Source organism: Neopelma chrysocephalum, unplaced genomic scaffold, assembly GCF_003984885.1.
Source record: "Neopelma chrysocephalum unplaced genomic scaffold, ASM398488v2 Primary Assembly neopelma1_147, whole genome shotgun sequence".
NCBI classification, from domain to species: domain Eukaryota; kingdom Metazoa; phylum Chordata; class Aves; order Passeriformes; family Pipridae; genus Neopelma; species Neopelma chrysocephalum.
In genome coordinates, this window is record NW_020897809.1 from 11,572,546 (window position 1) to 11,590,331 (window position 17,786).

The 17,786-nt window shown below is 41.5% G+C and overlaps 1 protein-coding gene across 30 annotated transcripts in view; it reads right to left on the reverse strand.

Annotated features, from left to right (window-relative positions):
• MAGI1 (membrane associated guanylate kinase, WW and PDZ domain containing 1) overlaps positions 1-17,786 on the reverse strand; it is a 339,060-nt gene that overhangs the window by 75,156 nt on the left and 246,118 nt on the right. For all 30 annotated transcript variants that reach the window (XM_027701053.1, XM_027701037.1, XM_027701055.1 and 27 more), the window contains exons 3-4: positions 13,388-13,507; positions 1,881-2,087 (exon numbers count right to left, since the gene is read on the reverse strand). In XM_027701053.1, coding sequence (XP_027556854.1) covers positions 1,881-2,087; positions 13,388-13,507 — 327 coding nt within the window. The remainder of the gene's footprint in view (positions 1-1,880; positions 2,088-13,387; positions 13,508-17,786) is intronic.

The following is a 17,786-nucleotide window of genomic DNA, read 5'->3' on the forward strand; positions in this document are numbered from 1 at the left end:
CTGTTCTTGCTATCTGAGGAGGTTTACTCCATGGCTCATCATTATATCCTTCCAGTCAAAGTCAGTCAGGAGTATTTTAAGATGTATCTGGCCCTTCTCCCTCTAAGGAAACATTTCTGATGCTTGTATCTATGCAGCTTTGAGTTGTATCCATGAAACGCTGCTGCTCATTCCCTCCATCCCTAATCAAAGTAAATGCTCCCCAGTAAACAGGTCTGTGCCCCTAATTCCCTCACAGAGAGATTTTGGCAACAATAGACAAATTCTAAAATCAACCCTGTGTCTCCCAAAGGGATTTCCTCTGTTTGGTTCTTGCAGGTATTGAAAATTTATGGCAGTACATCCCCTGAGAATATCAGTACAAGCAGCAGTCAACACACTGAGCAAAAGACTGAGAGATCAGTGTCACCCTCTGCCAAGTCCCCATGGAGTGGGGCTCCACAGACAGGACCTCAACCCTGCTCTCCAGACCAGAGACCATGGACATCCTCCACTCACACCCCACAGCCTTGGAAATAGCTCCTGCACTATTCTAGTTTGTGTGCTGCCATTACCAAAAGACAAGATACTGAACAGAATAAACTGGGAGAAACAGGAAGAAAAATATCTATACCAGCACTCTCAGTGCCTCCTTTTCAGCCTTCCTGGCGTTTGATATTTTTAGGTAGAAGATGACAAGATAAAGAAGCATGAGTGAATCATCGCCAGCTTAAAACTGAGAGTATAAACATGCCAAAAATCTGGAAAACACAAGTCACCGAGAGGTCTTCTAGGGAAGCAGGAGCATTTTAATATGGCTAGCACACTTACATGTGAAATAAGCATAAGGAATCACTTTGGTATATGAGAAATAACTCTTTTCTTGACTCTGTGCCCATTTAATGAAGGCAAGGGGCCAGGGTGTGATAACGTTGTGACAAATGAGCTGCATCTTCCAGTATTTCATCTTGTGAAGGAAAACAAGGAAGAGAAATGATGCTCAAGTTACTTCAGGGGCACCAAACTGAGATGGGCAGCAAAGAAATCAGACAGCATCTCCCACCAGCTACCTCCCAAAATCAGACCCCTACGACAAAGGCTGAGGCTGCTGTCATGTCACAACAATTCAATTCTTGAAACTGGGCTGAGGAAGCAATGCTCTAAGTGCTAACAAATACTAGAACTGAGGACATGGGGAAGAACTCTTGCCCCTCAGAGCTTCTCAAATTTCCAGCTGATTTCTGTGGAACTCAGTGGATCTCCAACAGTGTTTTGCTCTGAATCTGCCTGCACAGCTCTTGACTTTAGATTGCAACAGTTTCCAGTGATCTTTAAGCCGGTGCTTGATGGCAGTCATGGTGGGACTGAGATCTGTGTTCAGCAGGACACAAGGCCTTCACAAAACACAGAGCTTGCACCCAAGCTTCAGATCTCATTCCTGCAGCAAGCAGCCCTAGATTTGCTGAAAGGTACCTTGGAGAAGAGGACCTTGAAAATGTATGTGATGGGCAGCTCTACATGCAAGGAAGGGGAAGAACAGCAACATATTTAGTAAGCAGCAATAATTAATTTCAAATGTAATCCTGGTTGAGTCATTCCATACTCTTTATAACTGTCAACTATAGCTCAACTCTTCCTTGACCTTTCTGCAACTAATGGATTTGAACTTTTCCACATTTCTTTCTCATTCAGATCAATCCCGCAAGGCCTTTTTGGAAAGACACAACTGTGCGTGTGGTTGTTCACACCTGGACATCTTCCATTCAGGTGCTGGCCAGCTCTGTTTGAGGTTTGACAGCTTTGCAGAAAACACATTAAAAACAACACACCCCCTGTCAAAACACCCTCCAAAAACCTTCCCCACGTATCCTAATTGACAGACCGCGATATTTTTGCTTTACCTGTGAAGCTACTGCTCATTTCAGGTACATCATCCTCTTCCTCATTCTCTGTATGCACTATGCCAGCATTTTGCATATCATTGTAAGACTTGGTTCGCTTTGGAGTCGACTGCTTGGAGCCAGACTGCAGGTTTTGCAAAGCATCGGTGGAAGTCACTTTCCCACTGAGGGGCTGGCTGGGAGGCTTGGGCGTTCCATAATAGTTACCTAGGCAATAGAGACACATTTGCATCTTCACAAGAGAACAGTTTATAGCAGCAAGATTTCTATTTTATTTTCTTTACGGTTCCATTAAAATTTCTGCCCCTCCCCGCAAATCAGTAAACAAATAAGCTAACGCACGCCATTCCCATTTCTGGGGGTGCATATTTCATCTCTGCAGCAGACACAGAAATATTTCTTCCCCTTTCAGTTATTCTTGTCAAATCTAAAAGGAGAAGCAATGGTTGCATTGTTTAGGTGCACTGAGCGTACATGGGCTAAAACAAAAGGCAGTCATGGTGAATAGCAAAACTTCATCTCATTACATCTGAATTTCAATTAGTAGCCTTTTTACATGTGTGCACCCACACAATGCTGTGGCAGATCTGGAGTGAGCCCTGCAGAAAATAAAAAATTCATGACTGCTATCACCAAGAGAAGTGATGAAAGGCTCGATGGCCTGCTTTAATACACAGGTTCTTTTAGGGGAGATGTTGCATTCAGAAAGCCAGAACTACTCTCTCTCTCTAAATGAAAACTTTGTCAGAGGAGAGAAAAGACATGATACCACGTGGCACTGCTTTCTTCAAAGAGCAAATTCAGCAGTTGGGTCAACTTGGGTAGAAGTGAACAACCAGACCTTAAAGTTAAACTTGAAGGAACAAAGATGCACCAACAGTTACACAAATACACAGCTCTCAGCCATCACCAACTGTGATGGAAACAGAGCACAGTGCTCCGCTGTCATTTTAAGTGACTGTGGAAGAAACACAGAATAAGTGCAGATTCATTGATGCCAGAACCACACAGAGGTATTTCACTGTCCCTGTTTCACTTCACACCACAGCAGTGCTTCATTTGCCCTGACACACTCCACAGGAACCTCAGGTCTGGAATCTATTCCTGCAGCACTTAGCATTAAAGGAATTCAGACCTACTGCAAGGTGCATCTTTTACTTTTTAGACAATGTTAATATATATAAATATATAACTGTTTTACATAAAACTCCCCCAAATTTTCCCTTTCAGGAATTATTGATAATTTTTGTTTGCCACCTTTGGATTCCAAGGGTAGACTTAAAAATTAACCCTATACTATCTGGCATGATAAAACATAAAGGATGCCCTCCCCTATAGCTTCAACTGTGGGAACAGTGCAAAACTCTTCTCTAAAATATACATGTACATTTATTGACATTCTTCATTGACCTCCATAAGCTATGTATAACCTCAGAGCATTATTTTTCAATTTTTCAGTACATATTTTCTCAGCCAGTGTGGGAGATGATCATGTTTGAGACCATCTAAGGAACCTGAAGGTGCACAAGTCCGTAGGACCTGATGAGATGCATCCGCAGGTCCTGAGGGAACCTGGATGAACTTGCTACACCACTTTCCATCATATTTGAGAAGTTGTGGCAGTCCGGTGAAGTTCCCACTGACTGGAAAAGGAGGAACACAACCCCCTTTTTTTAATATAGGAGGATCCAGGGAACTACAGGTCAGTCAGTCTCACCTCTGTGCCTGGCAAGATCTTGCAGCAGAGCCTCCAGGAAGGAAGATCATCAGGACCAGGAATCACCCTGGCTTAGACTGGCAAAGACCATCTGGGAAGACCATTTAGGACACATCACACGTTGCTGTCTTTCCCCCTCACTGTTTCCCATGAGGTGAAGAAGTATTTCTTACAGAGCTGAAGCCGGAGAAGTCGGAGCAGCTCCTCCCTCCATGCTTTTACAGCCGGAGTACTAGGACAGCAACACGTGCAGGTTTGCCTTAGCAAGGTGTGTCCCAGCCTGTACACAACGTCGTGGATTCAGCTCCCCAGGAGCAGCAACACTCCGCAGTGCTTTCATCTTCTGTTCATCATTTCAGAATCTTAAATGTACATTGATGCATAATTTATGGTGGGAAGGAAATTACTTCTTCTGCAAAGAGCCTCTAATGGGTACAGAGGCTCCGCAAGCAGGTTGCAGTCTCTGCTAGAGAAATAATTCTTATGCTCTACATACTGCAGGACTATTTTATACAAAAAGAGGAGGAATGGGGGAGAGAGAGTGCAAAGGGAAAATACAAAGGTAGGTGGGCAAACAAAAAGGATAATTAACCCTGCTCCCACCTGTCCTCTTTGGCATTTCTCATGAACAATGATGCTATTCTGGGATTTTGGGGTCCTTTTTTTAGGTTGTTTCTTTGTTTTTCCAGGGGGAAAAAGAAACTGTTTTTTAAGGATATAAACTGCTAAGCAGAGAGAGCCATGTGTGTGCCGTACACGTGAAAACAGCTTTTATTTATGGCACTGCACATCACTATTTTGTGGTCTGTTGTAAATGGTTAAATCATTTAGGATGGATGCAAGAAAGTGAATGAAGGGGATATATAGATGTTAATAGTATGGGTTTTATTTCCCCTGGACAAGAACATAGCACAGATGTTACCATTCCTCCTCCAATTACAGAGAAATATATGATTATATCTTTGAATTTTGTTCCTCTTCAGTTCCTCTAGCAACAGCAAGGCTGGAGTTCCTAACAGTCCACGGAGAGCTGTTCCTCAGCAGAAAAACAGGCTTCTCTAAAGTATTTCAGATTTTCTTACACAGAAATCACTAGTAATTTTTCAACCAGCCATGGCTGTTGACACTATGATTAATGAACAATTATTTTCTATGAAGACAGTGTTCTATCTTAGAGGATCCCTCTAAGTATACATGAGCATATAAAAAGAGCAAATAGGAATTTGAAACTGAGCGTGGCTCTGCATGTGTGGGTTTTATGGGAAATGCAGCCATTGGGGCTGAACTTTTCTTTTTTCTCCACAGGAGGCAGATTAAGCCTGAGTCAATATTCTAAAAAAAATCACAGCTCTTCCTTCAGATTCACACAAGGACAAACTGGCTGGGGAAATAACCCAGCTTATGATGAAAATCTTCAAAAGAATGCTCCAACCCAGCTTCCAGGTGACATGGAGAATGAGAGAAAATGGAAATACTACTTTTTCCTAATAATTGCTGGAGGTAGTCAGACCTATTTTTCTTCTCTAAGAAGTTATTTTGGAAAACATGGCACATGGGCCTGCCTGAGTGTGGGGGCAGACACACTATTAGGGGTGGCTGGTACCTAAAATTATCATCAAAACTCATGTTTCATCCTAGAAATTGGAAAGAGAAAATATTTACCCTGTGACTCAGAAATCCAAACGTGCCCCATTAACAACAGTGAACAGCCCAGCAAGAGTTTTACAACACTCAGACTTGACATTATTCATTCAAATTAAATCTGCCAATGTTTACGAAAAAACATACATTTAAAAATATGCTTTAACTGTGTTTTGCGAGCCACTTGTAAGCCTAAAGAAGGGGCTAACTCCACAGCCAGTGTAATTTGTACTGAATATCCAATCAGCTCTAATTATTAACAGCATGTTACATGTGCATACACAAGCATCTGTCATCCCAGAGGATCCCAAAACATTTTCTGAAGTCAGCACAGTAGTTAAGGCAGGACTCCCCGGGGTGCTGAGCTCAGGTGAAGCTCTGCAAAATTTCTGAGGACTGTGACCCCAACAGGATGTCTCAAAGCTGGAAAGGAACAGCCTGTCTCCCAGACAAAGGAGATTTCTTGAACAAGGCGGCAGGAAACCCTCTACTTTTCTGTGGAAATGCCAGTTCTGAAGCAGCCAGCATGGCATAAATGGCACTTTCCCATGTCTAATTCCTATGGGAACGGGACTTCTAAGTTTACCCTCTTCTCAGTCCCATTTGAATCCTGCCTACAGCAACTGAATTAATAGCTAATAACAATGCATTCACTCAGCAGATGCACATACCATTAACTGAATCCCTTGTCATCACCTTTCACTAACCCTTATTTTATTCAGTCCCTTGGTGCTTAATACTTATTTAACCACAACTGAAGTTCGATGGCTGCTTTTGCAGCCAAATCCATGACTTAATACATGCACTCTTAAAGCACCACTCAGGAGAGTGGACAAAAATAACAATAATGAAAAAAAACAAACAACCAGAAGAGCTATTTGAAATGAGTTGGTTTCTTTTCATCTCCTTATCTCCAAGTGTCGGCAGCTTACACATTTTAGCATCATGCACAGTAATTAGACTTTGGTAACAGCTTATCACAACAATAAGACAAGTTCCCGTCATCATAACACTTCTTCCTCTGCCAATTCAAGCAGTGATCACAATCAATGAAAGTAATCTACAGCAGCTTCCACCCTGTCCTGCAGTTTCTGAATTAAAGCAATGCTGTCAGCCAAGAGAACTTTCTTTTTAAGTTTTAGAGACCAAGTGGTAATGGAGAATTTGCTTATACGTCAAGATAACAAAACATTCTTATTAAATATACCCCTGGTGGGAAGTAAATTCACAAGGTGTTTATGTCACTTGGAATTTGAAATGCAGTTCACAAAAATACGCCAACTAGCTATCCCTAAGTAAAATAACCACAAACCTATTCCATAAAAATGTTTAACATTCACTATTGAATTCAATTTGGGTTGAAAGGGCTCCATCCAGCCAAGATGCTGTTTCTGGAATGGACAGAAATGCACAAGAACAGAGACACAATCTAACAGGTTTCAAAAGTGATTTCCTTGTGGAGAAAAAAGAGGAGACCCTGGAGGCTGCTGGGGTGGGGACAGGGTGGCAGACTGACATGGAAAGGTGGAATAAGGTAGAGGAGCTGACTACAAGGTCAGACACGAGCTTGACCATTAATCCTAATGGTACAACATCAATTGAAGAATGTGGTCCCAAACCATATATTTGAGTTACTTTAACCTGTAGGTGTTTGCTCTGCAGCTCTTCTCTTTCCTGGTGTGAAGAGATTTATGCCTGGGATTGGGAGTGTATTTGTGTCTCAGAAAAGGACCAAGAAGAGTTCATGCAGTTCTGAATTTACTGATGCCTACTTGTGAAGCCTAATTTTGCAATTACAAAAATCCCATGAAACTCATGGACCCTGTGTCCATGAGAAGTGCATCTGATCTTCAAAGTGACCACTCTGTGTTACAAGGACTCTGTTCATAGCTCATGTTTTAAAAAGCAGTTCATAGCTTACTGTCTTGCTGCAAATGGGTACTTTGGGAAAAAAAAACCTTGGAGATAAGCAGCAAAATTAAGCCAGGCCTTGACACAAAGACTTGAAATGCAATTATTAATGTAATTGTTTTCTTTTCTGAGACACAGCTCTTCTCTGCACTGTACAAGAACAGAAACAATTGACCCTTAATTTTAGCAGAAGAGCTTCTGCTCATCTAATCCACAAAGAGTGCTTGTGTCTGATTAACACAGGATGAATTGGTTCCTGGGAGCAGAGCTCCTGCCACAGTGTTTTGTCTGTTCTCTTCCCAGATCACATTCTGCTACAGTTTTCCACATTTAGATGACAGATCTGGCTGCTGTCTGCGGGATTCACCTAGCTGCAACTGCACATTGATTAGCAATTGCCTTGAGGAAATTCAGAGTATCCAGGCAACCGGGAGGAGGCCACGGATACAGCATCTGGATCGGAAGCAAAACAGGCAATGAAGGAGATCTCAGAGAAATTAACCTATAATATATGCATTTGCTTTAAATAGCAGATTCACTGTCAATTTTTGCAGTTATTAATGGTGGGATTAACTGAAAGGTCGGTTTGGGTTTCCAGCTAAATATGTCAAACTGTTACAATCTGCACATTTCAATTTATGTCTGAAATTTAACATATACTCCAATTAGCATCCTAAAGGCAATGGCAGCATGGGAGAAAGTCACCTAGAGAACAAATCACTCTTACTGTGTTGAGATATCGCTAGGTATTGCCACATGCAGCTGTGCAATGATACTTAAATAAATAAGCAGTAAGGCCTTGGTAGCATGGGTCACGATGTGGCTATGGAAGCTCAGAGTGCTTCATGACACCAGCTATATTATACCAACTGCTGTATCCACATGCAAATAGATCAAAAAAAATTCATAGGGAACATAAATGAGCATGTGCTTGTGGATGGCATATACAGAAAACAGGAGAAGCAGCTGGGAACACCCTACCTAGCACAAGGAGGTAGGACTAAAGAAAATACCATGTCGAGCCACTGCAATATGCAACCCTTCTTCTTGCAAATACTTAAACATTCATATATATATATATATATATAGTCCCATCACGAGGATGTGTCCCACTAACACCTTCCCTCTGTGGAAGGTGGTGGTGTGTGTATGGCAGCTCACAGTGAGCTCTGCAGTGGCTGGGAAATGCCACAGCCTGTGGAGGCTGGGCTGCCTCTGCAACGAAGGAGCTGGATAACACCAGTGAGGAGCAGCTAATTCTAGAGTCCCAAGAACACCCACTACCAAAAAACAACCCCAAAATATGCCTGGTTGACATCTATCAATTGACTACCAGGAACAGCCTTTAACACATCAGACTGTGTTTAGAGAGCAAATGATACCTTAAAATAACCTAAACTCTAATTTAGGAAAATAGCAACTAATTCACCGTATCTCTTTTTGCCAGAGGTGGTTGGGAACCACCTTTTCCCCAAGGTTTATGTTTTAAAATGCATGACTGCTAATGAGCAATTTCTGACAGAGCTCACATTGGAAAACTTCCTATTGAAGGTGCAGAGAGAGAGAAGCCAGTGAGGAATGCCATAGGGAATTCAAAGTCACTCTGAACCCCGATCAGATATTTGAATATTTGCTTTTAGAGAACAAGAGTTACTCAGGTACCACTTTAGCTGTTTGTAAAATGAAGCATTGTTATCAGATGACACTTCAGTACAGCAGCACTGGTGCTCAACACTGATAATCATGCACATACACAACAGTGTGTTGCCTTTTTTTCTGTACTAGTGGTTTAAAAAATAACAAGGAAAAAAAAACCAAGCAAAGAATAAAAGCCAAAGACAGAAGAGGAATCTGCAGTGCACAGATGTTAATATGTGGATATTGGACATGATACATTAAAATGGTGCTAAAGGAGCCTTTATGATTTATTGACTCAGTCTGTAGTAGGGAGACAATAATAAGCGGATCTTATCTTATTAAGTGGAACATGTAGTTCCTCTGCATGGGCATCCCCTGCATCTGTCACCCTTACTCTTCCAGTCTTGCTGTCGTGTTTTTCCTGCCACAGACACAGCTCACATTTCAAGTTGGACCAAGTTGCTGAGACCCACAGGCTGCGAAGGCACCAGAAGCCCAGCAAAGCAAATCCAGCCATTTTGCTAAAGCAGCTGGGGGAGTGGGGCTGCTGCAGAGAAACCCAAGGAGAGCCAGCACATCAGATAAATTAGGCTAAAGGCATCTTGATTTGAAGCATGTTGCTGAATACACCTCTCTACTTCAGCTGAAATTTTAACTGCACTATTAATGTAATTTATTACACTCATTAAGTACCACAATCGGAGACCCTGTCTACAATAGCTAGTTTTATACACTTTTAAAATGTTAGCAAGTCACCCCATTACATCTTAGTCATGAGACTAATGCAGATTACTTATTACTTCTCTTGGCAATCACATAACACTTGTCCTGAGAATGAAAGATGATGCCTTGACAATAATATGCTATAATGTAATAACCCTTCACATGTTATAAAGTGCAGCACTTTTTCTTTTGAGGATCACTAAGTGCTGGGCAGGCATTCATTAATACAGCCTCGCCAGACCCCGGTGATACAGCCATCCCCATTCAAAATTCAGCCACCATGCCATTGTCCCCATGTGCCTCTGCACAGCTCCCATCCCCACTGCTGCCTTCAGCACAGCCCTCCCAAATACTGTCGCTTCCACTCTCTCCCTCCCATTTGCAAGAGCAGATAGCTGCAGGCACAGGGTATCTGCTGAAATATTAATGAAGGGAGAAGTAAGTGTTGTTTTAATATTCTCCAGGCCAGTAACCTGAAGTATATAGCAGTTACCTGATATGCCCAGGGCCACTCAGCAGATGGGGAAGAAATGGGAATAAAATCTGGAAGTGGTGGCTTTGCTCAAAACAGCCCTCCCTTGAGGTCCCTGTGAGAGACCACAATTCAAACACAGAAGTAATTGCTAAATAATTAGTAACCTACACAATTACTTCCATGCATCCATCAGTATATTCTGCCCTGAAGGAGCAGTCAATAAAAGCCTGAGATTACAATTATGGTGATTTCCTATCCATCAGAAGGCCTAGACAGCGTGTAGCCTAAAAAGACTTCTCCTTCCTAATGAGTATTGTCAATGGGAATTTTTAACTGGCTTGAGTGTGTTATGTGCAGCTTTACCAGCACCCACGTGGGGCAAAATCACCAACACTGGTGCAGCATCGCAGCTTTGGGTGGGTCTTCCAGGGCTTCGGCTCCTGCTGCTGGATTCATGTGATCCACATGTAGCTTTCATTGGGGAAGAAAGAAGATGTTTCTGGGCTTTATGGTTAAAAATCAGCATGTTAAAACTGGAACTGAAAATTTCAGGAATTAAGGCTTGCCAACGTCCCCTCCCACCTGAACGCAATTTTTGGAGCCTTTTGGGCGCAGAACGCACCAGGGAGGTGACAGGTGACCAGAACAGCAGCTGCCCTGCCTGCTCTGCATTCACCAGGATGTGAATCAAAAGCTGTCCAGTGGAACCCTATTTGCACTGCACCAAAAGAAATAACAATGACATTACACAGCCCTGTAGGTCGGCAACACCTTTTTTGTCCTGTTCAGCTTGCACTTTCTCTTTTTGAAATTAGAGCACTTTCAAAACCCAGGTTGTTCTCTCAAAACTTGATATACACTCCTACTCTTTTATGGTTTCCAACTGTTCTCTTCTGCTTGTTCTTTATTCTTTCCAAATCAATAGTACTTGTATGAGCATCACGACCTGTGTATTACCCCTCTTCTGATGGTTCCCTGTTTTCCAGTCTCTCCCCAGAAGTTCTCTGCAATAACTGTGACCAAACAAATGCTTGTGCTATGTTTTCTCCTGCAAGGTTTTTTCTGTCTCTGCAATTGTTTGATTCTGACTCAGTACAATGGGTAAAATTATTAATAATAAAAGCCACACATTAAAGGTATTATTTTATTGTTCTTCAGGGAGAAATAGAAGATTATTTCCTTATGTTGGGTTCCATCCCTCTGGTTTAGAGTAAGCCATTACTGGTCAAAAACACAGCCAACTTCATCATGGTGGTAGATTAAAAAAAAAAGGCAGTGGCAAAATGCAGCATAAAACAAATTATAATTAATGTAAGACTGTAAAGCTGGGCAATAACAGAGACTTGGACATTAACAGTCTAACTTATTTTGTGGTCTGGGTTTTTTGGCAGATTGGGGGTTTTTTTAATAGACAAAATTGCTGGTGATTGCAGCATTGAGTCTGAATCACACCATCTTCCAAGATCTAATCAAGATCAACACTGTCTTGATCAATACAATTGTAAAATAGGATTTCCAAAAAAAGTACAACAAAGCCATTAAAGAAATCTCAGAAGGCAGCAAAATAATTTCTTGAAGCCCTAAGTGAAAAATGAACTCTATTTATTTCACATTACAATCAAATAGTAATGTGTCTTGATGCATATGTGCACACATGCATCATCATTATTTGCTTTATTCTTATTGATTTTTCCTTCTATGGGCCAGCACTCCAGAACCACAATGCACCAGCATCACTGATGCCAACAGGGAAAGAGGCTTCTCAGCACTTCTGACAAATTATTCCTTTAAAGTTCAAACACTTCTATCACCCACAGAAATGAAATACACATTAGACTTATGAGAAATCAACCTCAACTTCAGCAATTCAAAAGAGCAACCCATGAAACCTAAACAGTTTAGCTGCTGCTGCACATAATCACATAAGCAATGAAACTACCATGTTATAACTGTCCCAGACGGATACAGCATTTCCTGAAAACTAATTCCCAGCATATCCCAGGAGCCAGCTTACAGACAGTTACCCATTTTGTCTTTCCAAGTGGAAAGGTCACCAGAACAAATGCGATCAGGAAGCAATGGCGAGGCTGCTCAGCTGATCTATTTCGAGCACCATGACAAAGAAAACTAATTTAGTGTTATAATTAGAAACATGGAGAGGAAAAAGCTCATTTTGGAGAAGAGCTGCTGCTGGAACGTTTGCATTGGTGCTGATGGAGCTAATCAGCTCAGAGAGGTGGAAGAGTGAAACCAAATTATACATTTAGCATCTTCATGCAAACCAGGTTTGACACTGCAATTGTCTGCAGTTGGGAATGAGCATAAGGTTTAAAGGTGCCCTTACAAGGGAGTTTTTAAAGAAGTAGACAAGCAAACAGTGTTTCAGGACTTTTTTTTCAGACCTTGAAAAACAAAACCACGTGTCACAATCTTTTCTGTTCATGTTTGATGACTACTTTTCAAAGACTACTGGCTATTTTTGTGTAGCTCATATTTTTAAATGTATCCCATATTTCTTATTATAAAGAATAAGTCTCCAAGAATAAGGTTTTTTCAATCTCTCATAATAACAGAAAGTCGCATTAAACTTCTTGCAAATGGAAATATGACATGAATGAGCTAAAGTACACTGGAAGGACTTTCAAACCTCTAAAGTATTTCTTTTCATTGTCTTCTCAAGAGGTACATTTGAATGTTCTCCAGAGGAAAAAAAAAAACCAACACACTCCAAAAGGAGTTTTCAATTTAAAGGAGATATAGATTGCAGGTTTAGTTACACAAATCCTACTGTGTACCCAAATACGGCCAATTTGCCTGGCATTTCTCTGGGAGTCAAAGGTATCTTTTTCCTGCTCTCACCCTGGTTACATTTCAATGCCCCTTGGCTGCATCAGTGCTGTTGTTTGCAAAGTAGTGCTTTGCAAAAAGTAAAAAAAGACCAACTCAATGACCCAAGTTAGAAGCAATTATCCAAGAATAAAGAAGAAAAAAAAAGTCCAAAAGCAGTGCATCATGTAGCTACATAGGGAACACAATTGGGTGATGAAGGATGTGTATTTAGGGAAGATGAAGGACAAGAAAAAGATCAGGAAGGAAGAAAAAGTGAACAAGGAAATGAACCACAATGGATACTAAGAACAGATGCATACTGCCTCAGTATTTCCTTACTGGAGTACATATTGGATTTTTCTGGCACACTGATGTTAATCTTTAGAGGCAGTTAACTTGAAGGGAAAAGACAAAAGCACAGCAATATGGGAATTCCCTCTCTCAGGGTACAGAGAAAAGGGAAGTAAAGCACTAGGATGGAAAGCAAGGTCCTAACTCGAGCAAGGGTGGTACAAGTGTGGTGTCCTACCATGGCTATTTTAAAGTGCTTTTTCACTGCCCGTGGCTCCATACCTTCATAAGTTCCTACTTCCAAAAGGGTCCCACTTCGCTCCAACTCCAGAAATTCCTCCACAGTCAGAAAGTTATAGTCCACACCAGGCACTTCTCCTTCTCTTGGAGGGCGGGTTGTGCCTGAAAAGGAAAAACTAGCACATTAATACTAGTTAATGTTGTTTTCTTACCAAAGGTAAAAAGAAGAGTAAAAAAATTTCATAAAGATACAGCAATACCTGTAGGATACAATTCTGTGTCAGAAGAGTTCAGTTACAAGTTAGGAGCCCATGTAAAAACAAGACAAGACATAGACCTCTGATTGAGCTGGAAGTATCAGCTGGAACAAAACAACCAAAGGACAACGTTTTTTTGTATTCTCAGAAGGACTCTCTGGCAAAGAAATCTCTCATACCACATGCAGAAACACAGCTGGAAAAGTTTGGTATCTGGCAATATGCCAGCAATCACCTTCCTGCTAGTAGCACTGTCTCTCATATGTCACTAAAATTGCAACCTGTATTCTCAGATAAGACAACTTCTTTCTTGGTTCCATTACTTCTGTATCACTATCTCACCAAATGTTCTTTCACATCATAAAGATAATTTCTCCCTTGTTTCTTCTTAGTATTTTATCTCTATTTATATTATTTTTATTCAGCATTAAAAAGTACCATGAGACAGTTTTGATGCACCATTCACACATGCTTGCTAAAGAGACAACCTGCCAACTGTTTGCACAGAAGTTCATCTATAAGTTCATTCCAGTTCAAGAAATATTTTTGAGTAATAAGTCACACTGAATCTCTCTCCAGCACTTGACAATTTAAATAGCACCCATGGAGAACGAGGCTCTGATCACTGCTACTCTGCCAGCTCTGAAACTCTTCTCCCTTCTGACCAATTTACAGCCCTCTGAAGCATAGTGTAAGATGAGTCACTTCATGACTTTTTTGCTAAGATGGCTTGGGCCACTGCATTTTAGGTCAGTGAGCACAGCTTCATTGATTAGGATCAATTTCTATTCAATAGCCTTTATTTTCCATGACTCTGGAGGCTGGGAGGTGGCTGGATTCTGTATATCTGAGATTAAACATAAATGACAAATTTACAGATAGTACAGGAAACTGAATTTTGGAAGAAAGAGCAGAGTTAGAGAGTTGGATGTGTCCGAGTGCTGTGGCTGCAACCAGTCTGCTGGCTTGGGAATAACTTCAGAGATGTAGAAACCATACCTAACATTTAATGAAGCATGATTTCTCACTTCTGAGGGACTTTTCCAGCCCCTGGGCAGCATCTTCTCAGTGCATACAATTTCTTAAACTCTCTATAAAAGGACAGAAGAAAGAATAATGAAGCTGAGCTTCTGGAAACTAACGGGGAAGATTCCAGCTCTCAGAAGTTGAAAGAGCATAAATTTACCATGCCTGCATCTGGCAAATGTTTTCCTCAAGTGCCAGGGAAGCGGAAAGTCTGCTTATCCCCTATTCATCTGAGAGACTGTTCAAGAGGTCAGTCATGACAGAGTGACACCCTTGAAAGATTATCACTAATTTCCTTGATAGACATCCACTTTCTCCAACATCTTCCATTTCTTGTTTCAAAATAGAAACTCTCTCTTTTTTTATTTTTTATTTACTGTCACTCTTCAGTTAGCCTACAAATTCCCATGGTTTTTCTATCACTCCTTCTCTTGGAGCTGTGTGAACAGGTGAAGGTGGGAGAAGAAGTATGGAAGGGGATGGAAATGGTGATGAATATCTTTACCTTACTAGCAGAATTACTCTTTTCTATTTGAAAGGATTGGATTTTGCATTCTTTTTATTTTTGAATCCTTACAGTAAGACTACAACAACTTTTACCAAGTAGATTGTAACAGAAGACGAATGTCTTCCACAGATCTAGTCCAGAGAAATACTGGAGCTGCTCCACGTACCCTTCTGTGCCCCAGTGCCTGTGTTTCCATCCAAAGGCAGACAGCAAAGCTGAGCAGGCAATGACCACACAGGTCCCTTCCTGGCACACAAGGAGCATGGAGCACTCACCCAGCAGCTGGGATGAGGGGTAACAGCCTAGATGCAAGATCCCTTCCCTGAGATCTAACACCTGCACAGACACTCAGGCTGTGAGGACCCTCCCCAGAGCATCCTGTCTGTTGGTCACTGCCACATGCCCCTAAACCTGGCCCACGAGAGGGAAGGAAGAATAATGAAGAACCTCCACAATAACTATGTCCAATGATGTGCTGTAGCTGTCCCATGCCTGGAGCACAATGGAAGTGAGAATTAGACTCTGCAGTGCTCCTCATCCATCAGTCACCCCGAGCCATGTGGCACACGAGCTGAATGACAAAGATCGGGACTTACATTTTCCCAGTAACTAATAACATATATTGATGAGACACAAAGATCAGGGAACTTCAGGACTGCTTTTACTTTATCTTTTAAAGCCTTTTCTTTCCTTTATCTATATCTTCCCACAGAGAGTATTTATTAATCATCTTTTTTCCCTTCTGAATTTTTATGGCGGTGAAATTGCAGTCAGCAGTTTACTAGTGCTGGCTGCCTATTTGACATGACAATTATATCTGCCATAATTCCTCTGAGCCATTTTAATGGATCTATTTGTTTCATCTCAGTGTTCTTAATTTCCTGAATATGTTCAAGCCGAAAAATCGCAGATGTGCTTGCTATCAGCACGACTGCCTGCAACTCACACTGAATGCATTAGGAACATCGAGTCGCCCCGTAAAAGAAAAACATTACATCACAGAGATAACATTTGTCACCTCAGTCGGTCCTCAGCAGCAAACCGAGGGAAAATAAAAACTACATTGGTTAGGATTTCTTATCTGGGTGAAGGTGAAAAACCCAACAACTTTCCATGTTGCTGTCTAGAGCAAAGATTGCTTGCAGATGCTCCGGCTGTTATCCTGCTTCACATCTGAACAAGTGTTACTGAATGCAATTCAGGAAGGCAGGGGGAAGGGAAAACCCGCCTCCGTTTTTCTTGTAGCAGAATGACAGGCTGCCGGCTGGACACACGCCTGGCAGATGGCATTTCAAAGAGTTTTCATGAACCATCTGGGATGTGTACAATGATTACAAACCACACTTACAACAAAGCCAGAAGGGCTGCTTCACAAGGAGGGTGGGGGGAGAGGGCGGGCAGGAAGAAAGGGGGGAAGAAAAGAAAGCAAAGAGGCTCATAAGCAAACTCCATGACTTTTCCCAGCCACAGGGCACCAAGAATAATCAGCACCTTCCACCCAGAGCCCCTTCCACAGCCTGAAACAACTGCTCCACGACTGTGCAGCATGTGTGCACACAGGCCAACACCATCACAGGCTGTAAGCTACCACTGCAGCTCTCTGCTGATAAACTCCAATTGTAATTAAGTCTCCCATCATTAACGTGACAATTATGTACAAAGCATGGTGTATGTGTCCTCCTTCCCCCTTTAAATTACATTTCAGCCTCCTTACCACAAGGATGGTCATCAGTGAAGGAGATGACTGTGCTTTTATCAGAGCTAATAGTAAGTTAGACCACTGCTAATGGCAGAATGAATTGAGCACAATAAGAGCTGTAGAGTGCCCAAACAAGAGATAACGTATTCCATAAGACGAGCCAATCATATTTAAATACTTTAACTTGCCTGACATGTTTGCTCTGAAACATTAAGTGGCATGAAATCTTATTGCCATTAGGTTGTAATTTAGCTAATTAATTTGAGCTACATCCATTGTGTGACTACCTCAGAATTGTTAATGCTACAATAAAAAGGAACTGGAACAGAAACTGAGTGGCTACAAGTCCTTCTGTGCATTTAATGGTAAATCTTTCAGTCTTATTTGGCTAGAATGTTGCACAACATATAAAACTAGTTAGATAAGTTAAATTCATGGGGGAATTGCTCAAATCTCCTGTAGCCACAGAAGACTCACGAAAATAAATAATAAAAAAAGCCTACTGGTTAGCATTACCTTCTCTCATGGTCTACAGAGGTAAAACTACATAAAACAAGAGTGGCTCAGATGCTTGATGAAATGTTTGCCCAGCTGTTGGTTTGATTATCACACTCAAGCTATCTCCACCCCAGTTTATTCATGCATCCCTACTGTTGGGCCACAGAAGAGGGATCTCATCCCTCCTGAGAAACTGCTTCTAAACACAGGTGAGTTTGTCCAAGCAGAGCCCAGCGCTGTACTTGAACTAATTTAGAGCTTGTCACCCATGCCTAGAATAACTGGACTGTGGCTCAGATGTATTGATGACTATCAACTGTTATTCTGAGTAATTTAAGCACCCATTTAAAAGACAAATAGCGGCTTCTGTTGTGATGCCTATCAACCATGCTGACACTTACCCAACATGAGCCTCAATTATAGTATAGCCAGGCTGTTAATATATGATTCAAG